This window comes from Calonectris borealis, chromosome 2, assembly GCF_964195595.1.
Source record: "Calonectris borealis chromosome 2, bCalBor7.hap1.2, whole genome shotgun sequence".
NCBI lineage: Eukaryota > Metazoa > Chordata > Aves > Procellariiformes > Procellariidae > Calonectris > Calonectris borealis.
The window spans coordinates 151,061,940-151,083,165 of NC_134313.1; the positions used below are offsets into that span (position 1 = coordinate 151,061,940).

Below are 21,226 nucleotides of genomic sequence, written 5' to 3' on the forward strand. Positions count from 1 at the left end.
GGTATAGAGGCGTGAAGTCCTCTCTCCGCAGACCTATACGCCCCCGCGCCCTCCGTACGCCCCCGCGCATCTCTATAGGTGCCTATACCCACACCTGTACACCTATACCTTATACCTATACATTTAACACACGTGTGCAACATGCTGCCATCCAGGCACAACCCGCCTGGGCCGCATCTCTTCCCGGCCCGCGCACAGCCCCTCGCTGCCACGCACCGCCGGTCCCTGCGGGGGTCCAGGGCCCGGAGCCGCGGAGCGGCGCGGAGCCGGGCCGGGGGTTGCGCGGGACGGCGCGCTGCGGGCGGGTGCGCTGACGTCACGGGCGGTGTTGGCGCGGCCCCGCCCCCCCGCGGCGCGGCTTCCGCCCGGTTGCCAGGGCGACGGGTACACAGTGCGGCCCTGCGCGGGCGCGCAGCCTGCCGCGCCGCCGCCATGAGCCAGAGGCAGGTCCTGCAAGGTAGGCCGGGGCGGCGGGGGCCGGGGCTGGGGCCGGGGGCCGGCGAGGCGGCCGCTAACCCGGTGCCCCGGCGCTGCCGCCCGCAGTTTTCGAGCAGTACCAGCGCGCCCGGACGCAGTTCGTGCAAGCGGTGGCCGAGCTCGCCGCCCGGCCGCAGAACATCGAGACCCTCCAAAACGCAGGTACGCTCCCGCCGCCCTTCTGCCACGCGAGAGCCGGCAGGGCCGGGCCGTGCGCGGCCGCGGGGACTTCCGCGCCCCGGGGCCGCGGCGCTTGACGCCCGGCGGCGGGGAAGGGGGAGCGCGGCGCTGGGCCGGCCCGCGCAGGGCCGCGCCGCCCCCCGGGAGCGCGGGGCTGCCAGGGCGCTGCCCTGTTTTTCTTCCTCCCCCCCCGCCCAGGTTGGCCGCTTGGTTTCCAAGGATTTTTCTCCCCCGAGGATTTGGACCGGTCCCGCGGCCCCGCGGTGCGAGGACGGGCTTGGCGAGTCCCTTGCGGCGCGATGGGAAAGTTAATTAGGCTCGTCAGCCGCGTGCGCGGGTTGCCCTGCTTGTCTGCGGGGTTATTTCTGCGTTTGTTTTGAGGTGGCTGTGATCTCATAACTTATTTTTATTTCAGGGAAAATTTCTCAGTATGAGCCACTTCTTAACTTATTTCCTCATGCTTCCGATATAGCTTTATGTAAAGTGTAGAAAACGGAATTCCCAGTGAAGCCAGCGCTGACTTGCCAAGGAAAACCTACTTTGGAAGAAACTATTTTTATACTAGCTTTACAAGTTGTTCCTAAATTCTTCAACGCTTTTCGCCAGCAGACTTGCTCAGCTTAGGAGGGATTCGCTGTTGTTATATTGCTGTCGTGGGATATCGTGAACCAAATTGAGCGTTTTTAGAAACAGGAGCTGCGGGAGCACTTCTACCAGCTGTTGTGCTGCTGGCATCTGGCAGACCCACTCCGCTTGTCCAGAGTTCCTGAGCTTAAAAGAGGAAAAAGAAGAAGTGCTCAGTAATTGATTACCTGAAAGGCAGATTGAAAAAGTGCTATAAATCCGTAGTTGGTTTACCATATGGTATTAATGAATTGATTATGTTTTGGTTTGTCTTGATTTTGTTTTTAATACTTGTTTCCCAAATCTAGTAAAGCTGTCAGTCTTTTCTGAGATACAATGGGAACAAACAAACAAACAAAAAAAGAAAACCAATCACGTAAATACTTTCAACTTTTGGTTGTTGTATTTACAACTGTCTACTAAAATGGTTTTGTTGAAAACCTATCACTTAAATTCATGTTAAAGAAACATTTGCTTTGATTATGGGAGTGACATGTTGACACCAGGCCTTTTGTATTGCCTTGCTGTGCCTTGTGATTTTTTTTTTTCCCTATCTTTCAGTGAGTTAATGCCACTGCTTTAGTTTATACAAATTATCTCCTTTTACCGAAGGGTCATCTTGGCCATAGGAATATTTTATGTGTTATTTGTAAGAAAAGTTCCCTCTGTGTCCATTTACAGTTCTGCTTTTAGCTGCTCACAGAGAGAAGGCAGGCTTCTTACAGTTCAGTGTTTTTAAAAATGCAGAAAGTTTCTATTTTAAGAAAGCAAACAAAATGCCAAGCTAACTTTAAGTATATTGTATTTCTTCTTAAAATATTTATTTGATGTAATCTGGTTGGTAGCTTTACCTCAGAACTGATTTGTTGCTTGTGCAGACGAAATAATCAGTTCAGAGGCCTGAAACTTTCTTCTGCGCACAGCCAGTGTTGGTCTGAAGGTTGATTTTACAAAGATCAGGCTCTGGGGTAGTAACAGGGAAATGTACATTTGTGTAGGTTGTCATCCTTCTTGGCCCATTCTGGTATTTTTCCATAGGCTTTAGTTTTTCAGATGCTAGAAGAGAGGGGAATGTCTGCAAACACAGTGTTTCCTATTACAATTTATTTGAATGGCTGAGGCCACAAATATTTTACCCTCTTCCCCAACCTGTGCCTTTGAAACTAATTAATAGTTATATAATTAAAATGATAGCTGTTAGTTTTGACCTTTTCTGGATGTGCTAGATACAGGTTTTAAAACTTCCTCCTAAGTGAAACGTGATTAAATGGTTTTTAAAGCCTCCCCCCAAATAAAATGTGATTTGGTCCCTTTTAAAGCACTTACACAAATATTTTGAGACATAGCTGTCTAGCAGGTAACTGGCGTACCTTTTATGGTCTTGATCTAGTGAGCTCTGGAGCAATGACTTGAGAAAGAAAGATGTCTGTCTATACATGTATTTCTGTATAAATCCATATATAAAAGGATTGGGGGCTCGTTTCTTATTCTGGTAAAGAAAGTTAGCTATCCCTTAGGGAGCTTAGGGAGATCTCTGTTTTAAGAAGATGCGGAAAGTCTTTGCCTGCTGTCATTTTCCATTAGCTTTAGGAGCCAGGGGCATCTTGCAGGGTTCTTCGGTTGGATCTCAAAGGTTTTCAGGGTTTAGTCTTTTTCTGGCTGAAGCAGAAGGCAAGATTACAGTGACTTGAATTTGAACAAAATTGAGCCCTTAAAATGTACTGTAGCGTACTCTTGTATTATTTGCCTTCGTTTATGTTCCTGGAATATCCAAAATTCAGACTGGCAGCAGTGAAAGATCAGTGCTCAAGGAATAAAGCGTTTGGTCCCATTTTTAGAGTCCTTTTGATAAATACTTAATATCTTACAAGGAAAATAAATACTAGTTTGAGACCTTGTTCTTTGTGGAGGTGTCTCTGGACACCATGCTAACATAATGAAAGATGGGAGTGTGTTTAAAAATAATTCTTGATACACTATAAGCCCTGCTTGTGTGGTATTAAACCAGGTACAAGCAGTGGTATTGTTGCAAATTAGGAGATGGCAGACTGCAGCATGGAAGGGAGCAAGTGGCCAGGATCAGAGGTGGAAGTTTCTTACGCTGGCTTGGCTGTTGAGAAGCCGTAAGGTACCATTATTGTGGAGACTCCTATGTATGACCTGTAAGGAAAACTGGTGGGAACTGGCAAGCTGGAAAGGTCAGAGAGGGCCAACAGGAAACCCACCTTGTCCCAGGGCGTCTCTCTTCTGAGGCTTCTGTATCTCATCAAGCTCTGGAGCTGCCTTTCCCACTGAGCAGAAATCCTGAAAGTGGTTGTAACCAGGGAACTGGAATCTGGCCCTGGACTTTGACACATTTACACGGCACCGGCTCTCTCGTGGTCAGGAATGTCCTGGGGCGGTAGTGCCTGGGAGCTCCACAGCTTTCTGGTGGCCGGGAAGTGCAAGGAATGATCAGAGAAATTCCTTTGTCAGAACTCATTCCTGTGTCTTTTCCAATTCTGTGGTTGGCTTTGATAAGGTTGTTCCTTATGATTAAATACTACCATGAATAATAATTGCAGGATTTGTCGTTTGAATGTTTAATTAATGTATACTTGGAAAAAAAATCTCTTCCAAAACTCCTCAACTTTTTCCACTTAGTAAATAGATACTTGGAACAATTGACAGACAATTTATCAAATCTTGTTTCTGGAGGGCTGCTGAGTAATGGGAGAAGCTACTTTGATAGTAATGGTTTGAAACATATTTAAAAATAATCTATTCATTTGGCAGCTACAGCTCATGAAGTTTGGTACTGGAATGTGTTATTGAGCTCCACACCCCCTCATCCTTCCAAAATTTAAAATCCTACAAACAGACTATTTTCAATTATAACAGCAGATGAATTTGAGCTTTCTCTTTCTTGCACTGAGATTTAGGCAGCTTTCTGTGTTTTAGAAAATTTAGGAGAAAATCTGAACTGGTTCCAGTATGTTTCTAAGAGTGGTAGTCACGGAGGGCCTAATTCTTCTTTCTTCATCTGCCTTGTGAAGTGCAGCACTCTGTAAATAAATAGTGCCTTTGAAATAGCGTTTTGTTTTGATTTTTTTTTGAGGCATTTACAATTCAGCATTAATAAATGTATCAGAGTAAGACTTGAATTACTTTTGGCTATTCATTTTGGTATTCTCTCATAGTATGAATTAAATTTTTATTTATTTATTTTGCATTAGAGCTTGTGGTGATGGGATTGTTGCTTTTAATTTGTAAGTCATTTAAGGATATCGTTGGGATTAAGAAACAGTTCAGTCTTGCAACTTAGCCTTTGACTTTAAAGATATTACAAAATCAGCTCTTTAACCCCTTTCTTGGGGTTGATCACATTCTTAAGCATAATGGCTGTGGAAGTCATAGGGAAAGCTGAGTCTGGAACATGGGAAAAGAAATTTGAAGCTGTGTGGTCTAGCAGCCTGTATTTTGCCATAGGACTCTGTGTCCTGCACACCTGGGTTCCCTTATCGTTGCTGCTGGGGTATTTTTATGATCTCTGGCAGATAACTTCAACTTCTGTTCCTCTGCCTTACCTACTTGCTGGCCAGTCTGCAGGGTTCCAGGAAAGTTCCAAAATGTCAGTGTAAAGGAAGACCCTTTCCCAGTGAATCTCTTCCAACTGTCCTCCCACTCCATCAGGCCGCAACCCTGAGCCCAGGTCTCCTTTCCATTCTGCCCAGTATCAAGCTACTTCTGAGGCCTTATACTCCAGCATACAAGCTATACTCCAGGACCGAGTCCTCTCCTCCTCTTTTACCTCTGGGCATCTTCTCCTGTATCTGTTCCTCACAATCCGTGTTGGCAAGAGGCTATAGCTTGGGGACAGGGCTTGTCTGCCTCAGACTAGGGCTCCATCACAAACCCTTGTGGCATGGCAGATTTTCCCCTACTTCATGGTCTGTTTTTATGCAGGTAAAGGATGATGTCATGAGCATTAGTTCCCTCCTGGCTCCAGAGCTATTCCACTGGTGACAGGTTTTAAAAGCTGTATTTCTAAATCTTTGGCGTGGTTTTAGGAGTCTTTATTTCTGAGAAAAGGCTGTTCAAATTTATTTCCCTCATCTAATTACATTGAGTCTTTTTGCCCATGCTTTTCTCAACTGCTCTTTCTAGTGTACGTATTTTAAATGTACCTGTTTTGAATGTGACAGTTGGACACTTGGCCCTGTGTAAGGAGGATCAGACTCTGGGAAGGGATTTCAGGATGTAGTTCCACATTTTAAATAATGTTAAAGAATGTGCTCTGGTAGCACAGTGCTTTGTAGAAAGCCTGCTGGGAGCATAGGGTGTGTAGGGAGGATGGCTGTCGAGTCAGCTGTGCAGAAAAAGAGCTGCTCCCTTAAAGCATCTGTGTTCTTGCCCTATCTGGACCTTCCAAGAGGATCCCATGCAACGCTACAGGCTTGGGGAAGAGCGGCTGGAAAGCTGCCCAGAGGAAAAGGACCTGGGGGTGCTGGTTGACAGCCGGCTGAACATGAGCCGTCAGTGTGCCCAGGTGGCCAAGAAGGCCAATGGCATCCTGGCCTGTATCAGAAATAGTGTGGCCAGCAGGAGCAGGGAGGTGATCGTGCCCCTGTACTCGGCACTGGTGAGGCCATACCTCGAATCCTGTGTTCAGTTTTGGGCCCCTCACTACAAGAAGGACATGGAGGTGCTGGAGCGTGTCCAGAGAAGGGCAACGAAGCTGGTGAAGGGCCTGGAGCACAAGCCTTATGAGGAGCGGCTGAGGGAACTGGGACTGTTTAGCCTGGAGAAGAGGAGGCTCAGGGGAGACTTCATCGCGCTCTACAGCTACCTGAAACGAGGTTGTAGTGCGGTGGGTGTTAGTCTCTTCTCCCAGGTAACTAGCGATAGGACGAGAGGAAATGGCCTCAAGTTGCGCCAAAGGAGGTTTAGATTGGACATTAGGAAAAATTTCTTCACTGAAAGAGTGGTCAGGCCTTGGAACAGGCTGCCCAGGGAAGTGGTTGAGTCCCCATCCCTGGAAGTATTTAAAAGACGTGTAGATGAGGCGCTTAGGGACATGGTGTAGCGGGCATGGTGGTGTTGGGTTGACAGTTGGACTTGATGATCTTAGAGATCTTTTCCAACCTTAAGGATTCTATGATTCTATGACATGGACAGACTCCAGTGCCCCCATAAAGCCAGTTTCAACATTTGGGTTTATACACCCTCTCTTGTGAAGGATGCACTTACTTTTTTTTTTTTTAAATTATTTTTATTTAGTTAAAAGCTTTGCTGAGTTTTAGTGAGAGGAGAAGTGGGAGAGAAGTATGCAATGTGGCATGAAAGGCAAAAGGTTATCTTTGGAGTTGTAGTAGATCAAGTGAGGAGAGTAGCTTTCCCTGAGGCTTGATGACATGGTGGTTCCTGATGAAGGGAAGAAGGAGGCTGTGTGTTGAGGAAAGTACCAGAGAGCTGACAGAGAAGGAGGAAGTAAATGCAGCTGAAGCTGGAGGACTGGCTTTTTCTGTAACTCACTCAACTGAAAGCTCAACTGCTCCAGGATTCCTCCTTTTCTCAGCATCCTGTCCTGTTTGGAGGAGATTTGCAAGTAAAATTTCAAAGCCAGAATTTGTTAGGAACTTCAGTCTCATCTTAGCAAGTGGCCGTTAAAAAGAAGCAGCTCCTTGTGACCACCTTGGTTTTGGTGTGTCTGTGAAGGATTGTGTGGTGGCCGCTAACTAGCACTGTGAGAGGCATTTTCAGAAACTCAGTCCTCTTGGAACAGGATTAGTTCTGCTCCATTAATGGAGAAACAGGGTCTGGGAAATGATCAGCCAGATCAGCTTTTAAGGAGGAGGAACTTACTGCTCCTCGATCCTTCAGAAATCTCCAGTCCCGCTGTCAAACTGAATCTGCATTATGTCCCACACCATCTGGTAATTGCTGTACGAATTACTTGATTACCCAGAGTCTCTGTTACCAAACTGTATTTATGTTCCCTTTGATATTTGAAGGATTGTAATTGTGTTGTGCATGGAACTGTCGCAGTGAGGAGTCCTTTCTCGGGGTGAGTCACACTTGAGGAGTATGTCCTTGAGACGTGCATACCGCGTTGTCTCTGGAAGAGGCCGTGTCAAGACGAGTCAGTGTGGAATTTCTCTCTCTCACTATTCTTCTGGGAAATTTATTTTAAGTCTCCTACTTAAAACTCTCTGCTATGCTGCTTCTAGGAAAGGGGAGTTGAAGATAAGGAATTGGGGTGAGGCAGCAATAAATTTCCATTTTATTTCCATGTTAAATCATCTGAATTTGACATCAGGAGCCCTGAAAAATCAAGGTGATATGATGAATGTTTGAGTGCTAATGTTAGCTTGGTGGATGTTCTTAGTGTAACAATGTCTTCTCAAAAATGAGAAGACAACGTTATACTTGATCCAAAGCATAAATTAGAAGGACAGCATCTTCCAAGATAAGAATGTGTCCAGAGAAAACACTAGTGTAGAATGACTTTTTTCCCACATTTACATTTTAAAATGGAAATAAATTTTGCTTTTAAGGAAGGAGAATACGGTAGGAGGGGTCATCTTCAGGTGCAGCAATTGAGAGAATTTCAAATGTAGAGTGATGTTTCTCTGACTTGTGACTATCAAGTTTGACAAGGATTTGGCAGGGGTGGGAGGAGAGTAGAGGGATTCTGCATGACTTCCAGGTGGGTTTCCCCAAGAAATCAAAATGACCAAATGAAGATTGCTATCTCCAGAATAGTGACTGTTTGTTTGGCTACAGAAACTTGGAATGAAAAAACTTGGAACCTGCTGCTGAGTGGGTTTTTTTTCCAGACAGGCAGCAGCCAGCACTTGCTAGCTAAAAGAAAGTGCATCAGGCCTATGCACAACAGCTCCACTTGAGAAGTGCGCGTTAAGGGTGATTCAGCTTCTGAAGTGTGTCGTTCTTTGAAACAAATCTGAGTGGGAAACTGAGGATAGAAAGGGGAATCGTTCCTTCCCCAAGGTCAGTTAAGGTTCTGTGATGCAAGAGAGAATATTTGGCAGTAGTTCTTTGTTACCCTGTTTCTGAGTTGCTAGTGGGAACTCTTCCAAAACAAATCTAGTCCAATGGTCTAAATGCCTTATTTTGTAGTTTACTTTCTGTATTGCTGCCTTTGAATTAGAGTTAATGAATTTCCTACTTCTGTCACAACAGACTTATTTAGAAGAAGACCAAAGAGTTCTAAAGTTTTCAGCAGCAAGACACTGCTACTCCCTGCTCTGTACGGCCCTGTTCATTTAAGTGAATGGTAGAGGTAAAAGGAAGTTATTGGAAGGTTCTTACCTATTTTCCGGCTCTAACATAATGTTAAATAAATTTGAATTTAATTCAAAATGCTAATAGGAATTCTGGATTGGACCCCTTTGGAGAAGAGGGGTAGACTTTGCTGTAGACAGGACAGTCAAAAGAAAGGAAGAGATCAAATAGAGGAGCTCACCAAGTACAGCTATCTCTGGGAGAAAGAGCTGGGTTGGGCCCAGGACAGGAAAGCCACCTCCTCTGTCAGGCACATCTGTCCTTTCCAGCACTATGTTCAAAAGTCATAGGAGGAAAAGTGGACATCTTTGTTTTCCTATAGGTATTTTAGTGGAGACCATATAATCTCTATGTAGCTGTTTTCACACTCTCAGAATTAATTGTTTATTTTTTCTAAGTGCTGTAAAGAAAGAAATACTCGGTTTGCTGAAAATGTAAAAATCATGACAATGGTGAAAACTCCTTGAGCAGTTGGTCTTGCAGAGTAGTCAGAGGTGATGGATAGCATCTTGATGCAGAGAAAGAAACTGGTTTTAGAGAAGGTGGGAAGTAGAGGTAGAAGCTTTTAATTATGTTCAATAATTAAATAATTATACACAGGCATAATCTAGGCCTATACACTTCTCTCAATTCTCAGTTAATTTGATGTCAATATAAGGCTTGTACAGCAACAGGAATTGATTTTTCTTTTTCTTGTTCCTCCAAAGCTCTTGTCATGGTAATTATTTGTTCACTGTCTTTTCTCACATTCAGCCATCACTTTGGGAAAATATAGTCTCCTTGAGGATCAGCACAGTTTCTATTATTTCTAAACCTTTTCCATCCAGTCACTGTATTTTTTCAACCCTGTTTTAGCATCTTGTGTCCCTTCTTCAAACAGTAACTCCCATTTCACTTTTCATCTCTTTTCTCACCTTCAGTTTCATCAGCTAAAATAATTTGCAGTAAAACATTTTGTGCTGACACTTAAATGTCATCACCAAGCTTTGCATGGTTTATACTACAATGGAATGAAATGAATGGTATTGGTCACGGGGAGGCATGCTGCTTGGAAACATTTTCAGGCTCAAGGTTTTTGAGTCTATTCTAAAAGTAAAATCTGTATCAGCTAATCTTGAAAATACAAATGACATAAATCTCATATTTGGGACAACTTAAAGCATATGTGTATGTAAACTTTCTTAAATGTGGTTTTACATTTTGTGGTGTCTAGGTGTGTCATGCAGGCCAGAAACATGTTATGTGGTCTGGATTTAGCTCATGGGTTTCTCCTGGATAAAGTGATTCTAGTCTGTTTAAATTTTGCTGGGTTTTGAGACCATCACCAGAATTGAACTGTCTGCCACATCCTGGTTGAATGTCCCACGCACCCTTTTCTAGGGTCAAGACACTGGACACTGAAGTGTTCCTTCCCCTCTCCCCCAACCACTTCTAACAGTCTCTTTTGTATCAGTAAAACTATTTTTTTCTTTTTTTTTTCCTTTTTAAAAAAAATTATTAAATAATCTTGTTTTCATATTATCTCAAGTTAAGGGCTCAAATGTAGTATCTGTACACTAAATACAAAGATACTACTCCTAACTGTTCCTGCTTTACTGAAATACCTTCAGTGTAAATACAGTCAGAACAGCATGAGGTTAGGAATTTCAGCAGCTGTTTGACCATGCAACTGATGTTGGGGGGGCATTTTCTTGTCTTTCCCTCTTATAGAGGGTTCAGGTGACTTGCTAGAAGATAGCTCACTATAGACGATATAGGGGGTTGGCCCCAACTCACATATTTGTTTGTTTTTACTTTTAATTTGTCATATAAAATACTTGGTGCATTTTGATATGAAGCATAACTTGCTAATGAGACCATACCTGTTTGGAAGAGTTTGTGAGAAGATGTCAATATGATGACCACATTCTGAAGTAGGGATTTCTGCAAAGTACTAAATGAATTCACATTGATCTTATAATACTGGAGGATCTACCTGTTGCCTGTTGGTACACAGGAGGCCTCTTTCAGCTCCCACTGGCTTTGACAAAAGTGTGAGCAGGCCCCGGCAATACTACAGACCTATTTCCATAGGTTCTACATGTACATGTTCAATTAATGCATGTTACAGAGCCTTTTTTGGTGCTTCTGTAGCTCTATTAGACATCACAATTTCATTTCACTTTTCTTCTTTTACTGCATCCCCCCCGAGACCGGTGTTATTTTGACTTGTGAACATCCTGGGAGGCCGTACCTTTCATGGCAGTGCAGCTTCTCTCTGGAGTATTGACCTTCCCAGAACAAATTCATTAGTGGTCAGCATGGCCTCCATGGTTAGTTTTAACTGCTCCCCACTCCACCCCCTTTCACAGCCATGTATAGATTATTAGGCTATTTTCTTCTTGCTAGGAGCAATTTGGTTTTAATTTAAAATAAATGTTCTCTGTGAGAATTACACTGCTGATCAACTTACTTTTTTTCTTTTCAGAGTGCCCGTATATACATAAGGATGCTACGGGTGTAACTTGTTATAGCCTCCATCCCTTTGGACTACTCCTTGCTCTAAGGCCCTCAGCTTTTCCTTGTCATGGTGTGCCTGTTCAACACCTGCGTGTCATCTGCCATTAGACAGTGATCCACTGTTGTGGGACTGTTGCACCAAAAGGCCTTTGTTCAGTGCTTATAACCACATGAGCCCTTGAGAAGGGAAGTCTTGCTTTCTTCCACAGTCACCCAGCTAAATCTTTATCTTTGTTAGCAAAAAAATGTAGTGGAAAGAACTGAAACAGCTGATACGGAGATTTCTGCCTGTAGCTCTCTGGTGTTCTGTTGTAGCACTTCTACATCTTCAGAGAGCATTGATTTCTGGCGGAGGTATAAAGCTCAGAAATATTAATTCATGCAGCTGGCTGGTACCGGGACGGCACTTTCGAAGAATCGCAATACAAGTAATTTTCCCTTCCCAGACCTTACAAATCATGTTTTTTATGTCACCATGTGGATCTCATTTATATCCCTATTGAAGAGTCTTTGTTTAACTGTAGGAAGAGCTTCCACACACAGAGTGGTCATCTTTGATCATCTTTGTTGCCTTTCACTGAACCTTTTTCAGTTCTACTCTAGGGGAGAGTATTAAATGTAGGATAGGTTTATACAATAGCATAGTGATGGTCTCTGCTTCGGCCTCTATTCCTGAGCGCTCTATATACTTCTGTGGGTAAAGTTTCTTCTCTGCTACTGAGCAATGAGCTGGTATCTCTATGGAACTGTCTGTTCTAACATTGAGATCTTTCTCCTGGGTGATAGTGATCTGTTTGGGGTCCGTCACTGCATATGCGAGGTTGGGATTGGCCTCCCCGTATGCGTTCCATTTCATTTGCCATTTTGTTATCCAGTCATTCAGTCTCTAGTTCCTTACAGTTTCCCTCACTGGTACTACCCTGAATTACTTTGAGTTACCAGCAAAGTCTCACCTCACTGTTCATGCGGTTCCAGATCATAGATGAACACTGAGTGGCACGTGTCCCAGCACGGAGGGCTGCAGAACTGCACTGTGACCTCCTCCCTCCTATGGCAAGAAGGGACAGTTTACTTCTCCCACTTCCTATTTTTAGCCAGATGTTTATCCATGTAAGGACTTTCTTAGGCTGTAACTACTAATGGTTCACGTCACGGCTGCTTACCTCACCTATAATTTCAAGTATGTATTGTAAGACCACCTTAGAGAATGGACTTTCATATTCTTTCGTGTTTAACTGATACACTGTGGACTCATCAGTGAAAACACATCATAAATAATAACATGATAAGAAAATCTTGAACATGGTAAGAAATAATAATAACATGATAAGGTACATCATAATAACATGATAAGAAAATCTATCTGGAGTGTAATATATTATGGATATTGTTCCCCAACTCAATCGTTGCTTATAATAGATGAAATGTAATTTGGTGTAATTCAACGTAGAGGTTCTGCTGGCATGCCAATGTCAGCTCACCAGGACCTCCAGATGGAGTTTCCTGTGCATATTTTAACACATGCATTTTATATGTGTTTGACTATACCTTATTTTTTTGTGTATACTTTAATACATGTGTTTTATTGATGTTTGAATATAGCTTATTTCTACATGTGACTTTTTTATATTTCAGAAGTGTTTTGTGCCTATGAAAAATTGCTGTGCATCAGCAGTGCTATCCAAGTCCCGACTTCATTTCAGTGGAACACCTGGATTTCCTACAACTTCTTATTACCTGGAAGAGTAACTTGATAGGTTTTTATGAATAAAGGCAAATGTTTAGAAAAAATTCTGCTTACCAAATGGGCTTTTCTCTTCCTGGTGTAACTCAGGTGTAATGTCTTTGCTGAGGCCTCTTTTGCTGGATGTCGTCCCAACTATTCAACAGACTGCTGCTTTGGCTCTTGGGAGACTTGCCAATTATAACGATGACCTGGCAGAGGCAGTCGTGAAGGGAGACATTCTTCCACAGCTTGTGTGTTCATTGTCTGAGCAGAATGTAAGGCATCATTGTTTTCTTAAGTAATCTTTTTTTTTTTTAACTATTGCACAGGGAAAGGGAAATCTTTCTGTATCAACTATCTGCTGTTATTCTAACGTAGCAATAAATGTACTGAAGTCAGAGACAGCATGTATGTTTGAACCCCTGAGAGATTAATGTGTACTATGTGCCTAAGTTTGACTTCAAATAAGCTTGACTTTAAAATATCATCTTACCTTTTAGTGCACTATAGGAAATACATTCATGGCACTGTTACGTTTTTAAAATGTTGAGTGATGCTTTATAAAAGGTTCCTCTTTAAAAATGAGACAATTTGAAAGCTGTAGTGGTAATTGACTAGGATTTGTCGATATTACCAAACATTTGTAAAGTACATATAAAAAACTGAACTTCTGTAATGAAATATTTAATACGTCCAAACATAGCCTTTTGGAAGTCTGTAGCATGAGAAATATCAAACCACTGACACAGGAAAATACACTGAAAGGTTTTCATCTTCATATTTGTCAAAAACAAACAAACAAAGTGTAGTCACAATTGCAATGCAAATAAATCTGGTGGTCTCTTTTTCCTTCCTTCTTGCCATTTTTCTTCAGGTTTTGTGTATATTCCAGCTTTGATTTTCCAGTGATCCGAACCTAGATTAACAGAAATACTTTCAAAAAAGGTTCCTAATTACTGGAAAGAGGCAACTGAGAGTTAAGTGCATTGATATCACAGCCATACTTAGGTTGCAGTTTTGATTTATTAGATTTAGGAGAAGCAGGATTTCAATAGAAATATAATTTGGAAAACTACATATTTTCATTTTCATTCTTTTGAGGAAAACATAAATGTAAGTACCCATTGCAAATTTTTTTGTGCATATAGGTCATTGCCTATACAATTAATCTTTAAAAATAAAGCTAAAGAAAAACCTCGATGTCAAGGTATTGTTATAGTATGGAAAGAAAGTTACGGTTTTAATTAGACAAGTTTAAAACCGTTTTGGTTATTTTATTTCTGTTTTTAAGGCAAGGAGGGGAACAAAACTATCCTCTATTTTGGTTTGGAAACTACCCCCCTGCTACAACTCAAAGCCCTCACTAAATTAGCTTGAGTAGCCTGATTTATCTCTTCCATGTTACTGCCTGTGCTGTTGTTACATCGAGATGGCTGTAATTCAGAATCACTTGGGGCAGCAGCAAGATTAGTGTGAGGTCATGGAAAGCCTACTATGCCTTGGTGACTGAGGGCAAGTGAAGGAAACTCATTATCCAGTTCATGCAGAGTTTAGCAATGCATGCAGTTTTTTACTTCCCATAGGCAAAAAACCCCAGCCCAGATACGTTTCCATTCCACTCGCTCTTCGTGTATCAACATCTATATTTTAGGAGGAGATTCTTTGAGCACACAATAAATGCTGATTCTACTGATTTATGGAGAACAGTTAGAGTCACATCCCAGATCAATGTTTTGTCAATTAACTGAGAAAAATACAGTTTTACAGTGTGTTCTGACTGTGCCTGTGAATAAGGATTGTTTGTAAATAAATGTGTTTTGAATAATAAAAACAAAGAAGTGTTTTTCTTTGCCAGGAGCATAATTACTTAACAGAAATAACATACCCATATTTGCACAGACATAGGCTGGTGTAAACAACTATAGCTCAACTGAGTTCAGCAAAACTTAGAGTAACTTGGATTAGCTAGCCATTTGACCATTTGTCTGTACTGTTTCCCTTAACTTCTGTTCCCCCTAAATGATGTTTAATGCTTTGCTTGTAAATTATGTTTAAGGTACCTGCTTGTGAGCCTTAACTTAGAAGACTGGATTTTTGGCATTAAGGAATTATATCAGTACTGGTAAACTAAGAAGGGTCAGGCTGTGTGTTTGAGCACTGGAAGATGACTGTGCTCTTTAATCGTTAACATGCTCTCTGATGTGGTTTTAGCCAATGCCAACCATCAGACTACTCGGCAATGCCTGGACATGGTTTAGGGGATAGTGCAAGGCGGGAACAGTTTCCAGTGGTATAGATGAGGCCATTGTGCTCTGAGGGAAGAGGAGTTTAGGTGGATGGACGTGGTATGCTGTGTCACTTCCCTTCAGGGCCAGGGAGCAGGCCTGGGTCCCTCTTACTTCTGTGGAGCCATTGCAGATTCTCCTCTGTTGCCATACCTTAGTGCTTTAGATCAGACTTTCAAAGGTGTTTGGGCACCTCACAGGATGCACAAAAGTACTCACGTGGTTCTTTGTTTCTCTGGACTTGATCCAAAAGGGATGTGGGCTTTGCATTGTTTAAGTTTTGGGTACCTTGACACTAGGAATCAAGCACTGTGAAGTCCCCAAGCTCCCTGTAGAGCAGGGGAGAATCAAGCATCTTGGAATGAGATTAAAGCCAGCAGGCACACAGAGACAGAGCCTTCTAGAGCTAGTCTGTAGGGCTGATCTGCCAACTGCCAGGCTGGAGAGCATACTCCAGGCACATGGATGTGGCAGTAGATTATTTGTGTCCCAGTGAATCTTGCACTCATTGCTGCACAGTGGCTTCACGAGGGAGGGGAACTGTCTTTCTCCCAACACGGTTGTCTGTGGCCGGAGTGCTTTAACTGGGCTCTGGATTTTGAAACTGTAAGGCAGGGGAAGAAATTCAATCTTCAGCTTCCACATCCCAATGATAGCTATGAAACTGCAAGGAGGGGACTGAAAAGTGACTTTTGCAGGGAAGACTTTAACTGTGCTTTTAGAAGAAACCACAACCACCACTGCAGTTTATATGGAACCCTATGATGTGTGCTGCATCATATGTTATATACACACTCAAAACATGTATGTGGTCGAGCACTGAGAGAGAGGTAGAACTGAGACAAGTGCTTGGGTTTTGCTTGAACTTATAAGAGAGGTGCCAGGCTGCTTAGTCCTGTCGAAAGTGAGCTGTTTCTGGACACATGCAGGAGTAGAATTGAAGGCTGCCTCGTCAAAACCGAGGGTCATCCAGTGTTGGGTGTTTGGTGGGATGCATTTACAGGATCTTAGCTGTGGGCTTAGGCAGTATTTAGGCATTTCAGGATTCAGATCCTAAACCCTTTTGTTGGATCTAGTTCTCTGTGCCTCTGTTTCCTGTTTGTAAATGTAAACAATGTTTTCTCATAGAGATGTTGTGAGCGTATATACATTAGAAATTGTGAAACCTTGTTAAGTGTCACAGATGGGTAGAATTATTTTAGGAGTTTGCCCTGCATAACCTGTGTAATCTGGTTAAATATGTTAAGAGCTATTGTTTTTGCAGCTCTTATCATTCACTACTCACTTAAACAAACAGACTTATCTAGACTATTATCTTTTCCCCATATCCTCTTAGCCCTCTCATTTTTTCTGTTTGTTTATGCACTTACTGCAAATTTTAGATCATGAGCTGTCTCAAAGGAAGACTGTAAGGTTCATTGTGTGATGTCTGGTGGTCCTGATTTGGATCTGTATGAGAAACTGCTGCTACTAAAAAAGTCTAATTTATGCATGTCTGTACTGTATTATGCTTTGAACTACTTAATGTTAGTAAAAGCTTTTTTTTTTCCTTTTCTGATTTGTATAGCGTTTCTACAAGAAAGCAGCTGCATTTGTGCTAAGAGCAGTTGGTAAACATTCTCCACAGCTAGCTCAGGCAATAGTTCAGTGTGGAGCACTGGAAATGCTTGTGATTTGCTTGGAAGATTTCGACCCTGGAGTCAAAGAAGCTGCATCTTGGGCACTTGGGTATATTGCCCGACACAATTCAGGTAACAGGTTTCACATGTGTTATTTTTCAGCTTAGTGCTATGTAAGAGTTATAATAAATTGCATTATTGTAATGTTCATAAATAGAACAAGATGCTTTTTCTTCTCTACTGTTACAAAATTTTAAATTTGGAATGAAACCTACTCTAACTATACCAATTCGACAATGCTGTACCTTTTGTGGGAAACTGGCATATCTGACACCAGCAGTGCCCGGTTATGAGAGGTGCTCTAAGAGGACATGAATTGGGCCTGCGGCCAGGAAAGGACACTCTGCTTTATTCTCCTTCATGAAGAAATTTCAGGATCTTTACGTATTGTGTAAGTGTTACTGTTGAACAAAGTTTCTTTTGCTCGGCATTGGTTCTTATTTTATATACATAGTAAAATGGAGAAGCCTAGGCAGAACCTAGTTTCATTCAGCTTACAGCAGTGCCTGCAGGATAAATGTGCCAAATTCATTGCACTGACTATATTATCGTTAGCCGGTAGACCACACTCTTCTCTGAGAGTCAGGAATAGATCCTAGGAATCCGATATCGAGCAGTTCACTGCTGTCTCACAAGCAGTTGTATAACTCACTGGCAGTGTCATGTTCCTATTTAAAAGCTGATCCACGTGGTTGATAATTCTTTTACCAGCTATTTATATAGTTTAAGTAAAAGTTTAGAGCTATGAATCAAATAACTGAGGGAAGAAACTGCTGGCTGGAAAGGGTGGGAGAAATGGCTTGTGTTCATATTGTTTAAAGTTAAACTTATTCTAGGATCATAACATTAACTCATGCATTTATGTTTGGTTTTGGGTCTAAAATGTGCATAGAGTGAATTTGGAGGTGATTTTCTTCTTTCTTTTTTTAATCAATATGGAGTGTTGGACTGTGGAAGGCATGGGGGATTTCCCCTTCCCACTTAGAGAGAGGGTCAACTTACTGGGACAGACTGCAAAGTTGTCAGTACCTTCCTAACAGACTGCTTTTTCTGGGGAACAAATTCATTCTTGGGGCACCTCTGTGTGCTAAAGATCTTTTATCTTTTGGTCACCAGGTCTGACTCCCACCGTTGGTGGAAAATAAGTGTTGCTTCCGTCTGAAAGATATTTGTTTAAGTGTCATTTGAAAGTGTTCCTTTGTATAAATGTGTGTAGTGTGTGTGTCTGTGTTACTCTTAACATAAACATTTCTGTAGTTTTGTTACGTTAGTAAATCAATATTGACTCACCTCAATTGCCCTTCATGCTATTCACTGCATGAATGCTGGCTGATCTTTAGGGTGATCCAGTCACTCTGTGATGGCATTGTCTGCAAAGATGGAGGTGATGTGGGGGTATTGAGGACAACAAACTCCTTGTACGAATTTTTATTCCATGGTTATGAATTATTTATTCACTGACAGTGAATGGGTGCATGTCTCATGTCAAATTATGCCAGCAATAAGGACAGCATTTTCAGAAATTAGGTTGAAATTGCGAGTGCTACCAAGCTGCAAGCATCAGGATATAGATCACTAGATGTCATCAGTTAAAAAAAAAAAACAAACCAAACAAAAAAAAACCCTGAAAAAAATCATTCTTCTTCTGCCCAGCTATGGCCAATTGGGGGATTTACCTTCCTCTATAACACAGTCACAGGAAGTCTCTAAAATGATTACTGAAAGTAGAGGAGTTATACTGAAGAAAGATCACTCTGTGCATGGTGTGTTTCTTACACTCCTACAAGCATGCCTTTGCAACAGGATATTGTTGGAGATGGGATACAAAGATAGATGGACCTGTTCTTATCAAATCTGGTGTTTACTGTTCAAGAGACTCTGGATTAGATTCACATGCTTGTGTTGACAAAATTTGGCAGTTATGATTTTCTGTCATTGACTGTCTGTGGACACGTATTGCAGCTTAAACTCTAAAAATAGAGTTGCGTTGAAATGGTTTTCCCCACCCACGAAAGGTTTTTCAGTTTCAAACATTGTTTCAGTTCCAAACTGGGACAAGATTAAGACAAGATTTTTTTTCTCTCCTGAAAAGACTGGGGGGTAGGGAGGCTTATTTGCTCCAACAAGAGAAGTTCAATAATTAGGGCATATGTCTGGGATGTATGTGGGAGACAGATTGAAGGCCTGATCTGTCTTAGGCAGGATGTGAACCTCTGTCTCCCTGACTGCAGGCAAAGGCTCCCAGCCTTCAGTGATAACTGTTTGCGATGGGAGGGTCTCTCTGCTTTTAATCAGAAATTCCATCTATGACCTGGTAAAACTGCTGTCTAGGAACTGCGGTGTATGTTCCCATGAAAAGATTTCCATTTTGAGAAATCAAGACTTCTTTTTTTTTCCTGATGAAAACATTCTTTGGTTAGCAAGTTCCCTACTGTCTTCATACAACAATCTTTTAACATGCAGTTCTTCTGTGAACAGATGTCTCCAGAAGGCCTGTGAGATTTTAGGTCAAGACAGATGTCTCATGAGATTTCAAGACAATAGAAATCTTGCCAGGTCAGTTTCCAAAATTTAGGAACAGCTCTTGCAGTTCTGCTTTTTCTTGAAGATCCCTTTGAGCTGAATTTCAGACACTGATCTTACTCCAAAGTATACAGATCAGTGTACTGTAATTTTACCATTCATTAGTTCTACTATTTGTGTTTGAAAAGAAGTGTAAAGTGTTTCAAATACCATCAAAATACCATCAGGTCAATTTTGTAAATTTTTACTATACCATATTCAGTTACTTTTAAAATGCAAAATTCTTATGTTTGAGGTATGCAAATTACTTAGCTTTCCATTTGCTTTGCCTACATAAAAGGTGTAACTTATTAATCATCTCTTACCTGCTTCAGCATATTGTAAATTGGTAGGAAGACAAAAATAAGCAACACTGTTTATACTCAAGCATTGCTGAGAGCAGAGTTATGCTCATTTTCTGTCATGCAGTGGCACTCTTAGGATCATAGGATAGCTCAGCTTGGATGGGACCTTGGGAGGTCTCTAGTCCAGCTTCCTGCTCAAAGCAGGGTCAGCTACAAGGTTAGACCAGGTTGCTCAGCTCTTCAGTGATTTGAGTCTAGCAGTAACTTTGTCTTATTCCAGGATCTAAGCTTGTCCCATAATTAATGACCTCCATCATTCTCCTGATGAAAGGTTTTCCCACTGGTTCCAGTGGAATCTTTAGCACTGTGGTTGTAGCGGTCTGCATAAACCTGTGATTTTGAAGCACAGCCTTTGGACTACTTGTGGGGATTAGACTCTTCCTATGTGGCCATTACATGATCACACAGTCCTCAGAAAAATACAGTATTGGTGGTTGTTTTGGTCAAAACCTGTTATTTCCTGTGGATACACCTGCCACCACAGCAGGGTCTGTTTGAGAACCCTGGTCTGGACTGAAACTTGCATTTGCTTCCAAGAAAAGAAGGTCTTGCTGCTGCTCCACTATGGCATTTGTTCAGAGTTGATTTTCTCTGGGGACTGCCTGCGCATTCATTTTCTCACCTTCATCTTTTCTCCCTAATCTTTTTTTTATCCATACTATTATTGCCAACATGTTAACGTTAGTATGGATTTTTTTTGGTAACACCTTAAACCAGTTTAGAGGAATCCTGTAAGACTTCCCGTTGATTTCAGTAGGTATGCAGTCAGGATCTTACTGACTCCTCTTTGTTCACTTTCCACTCTTCTGATCACATAAACTCAGGCCTCAACTTACTTTGAATTAATTTCTTAGTCCCTGATGAGTACTTTTGTATTGACACAAATCAGTACAACTCTAGTACAACTTCTAGTTGAACTGGTGACATCTTAAACTCCAAAGTCTTTCTTTATCAGTCTTCCTTCTAACTCCATGTCAATCTTTCTTCATGTCTGCAGTATCTCCATTTGCTAAAATCTTCCTCACACTGTTCTGGACAAAAGCAACTGATTTATGGTGGGTTTTGAGTCTTAGTTCTCTTGTCTCTGAGGATACGTAGAATAACATTTCCTACTTTCACTCATGTAGGGAGAAATCCTACTTTATCATCATGGAGTTGGACAGGTTCCCTGAGCTGTACCCCAGACTGAAGTTCGAAGCCCAGGGTTTTTCATAACTTTCTGTGGAATTAAATGAGGTTCATAAATTAGTTTTTCTCTGCTGTCTTTCTCCTCTTCAGCTATTGGTCTTGTCTTTGCCCTTATAATGTGGTCTTGGCATACTGTTCAGAAAAGTCCTTTTGTAATTTGTTCCAGCTCTTTTAATTTCTTTGACTGAATATTTGTTTTTAAAAATTTATTTTTGACAACTGTATTTTCTCCTTTAACTCTTTCTCTGCCTTCATTTGTTTTCACCTGTGTTTTGTAATTGGATAGCAAAATTTTGTGAATCTTTGGTGTACAGTCTGAATTAAACATGTTCTATCAAGTGGGAAGGTTAATTGCAC

The 21,226-nt window shown here is 41.8% G+C and overlaps 1 protein-coding gene across 1 annotated transcript in view; it reads left to right on the top strand.

Annotated features, from left to right (window-relative positions):
* The first annotated feature begins 392 nt into the window (after positions 1-392).
* Positions 393-21,226, top strand: part of SPAG6 (sperm associated antigen 6) — a 37,750-nt gene continuing 16,916 nt past the window's right edge. The window contains exons 1-4 of the mRNA XM_075143931.1: positions 393-457; positions 544-639; positions 12,899-13,065; positions 16,643-16,826. Coding sequence (XP_075000032.1) covers positions 433-457; positions 544-639; positions 12,899-13,065; positions 16,643-16,826 — 472 coding nt within the window. The 5' untranslated portion in view covers positions 393-432. The remainder of the gene's footprint in view (positions 458-543; positions 640-12,898; positions 13,066-16,642; positions 16,827-21,226) is intronic.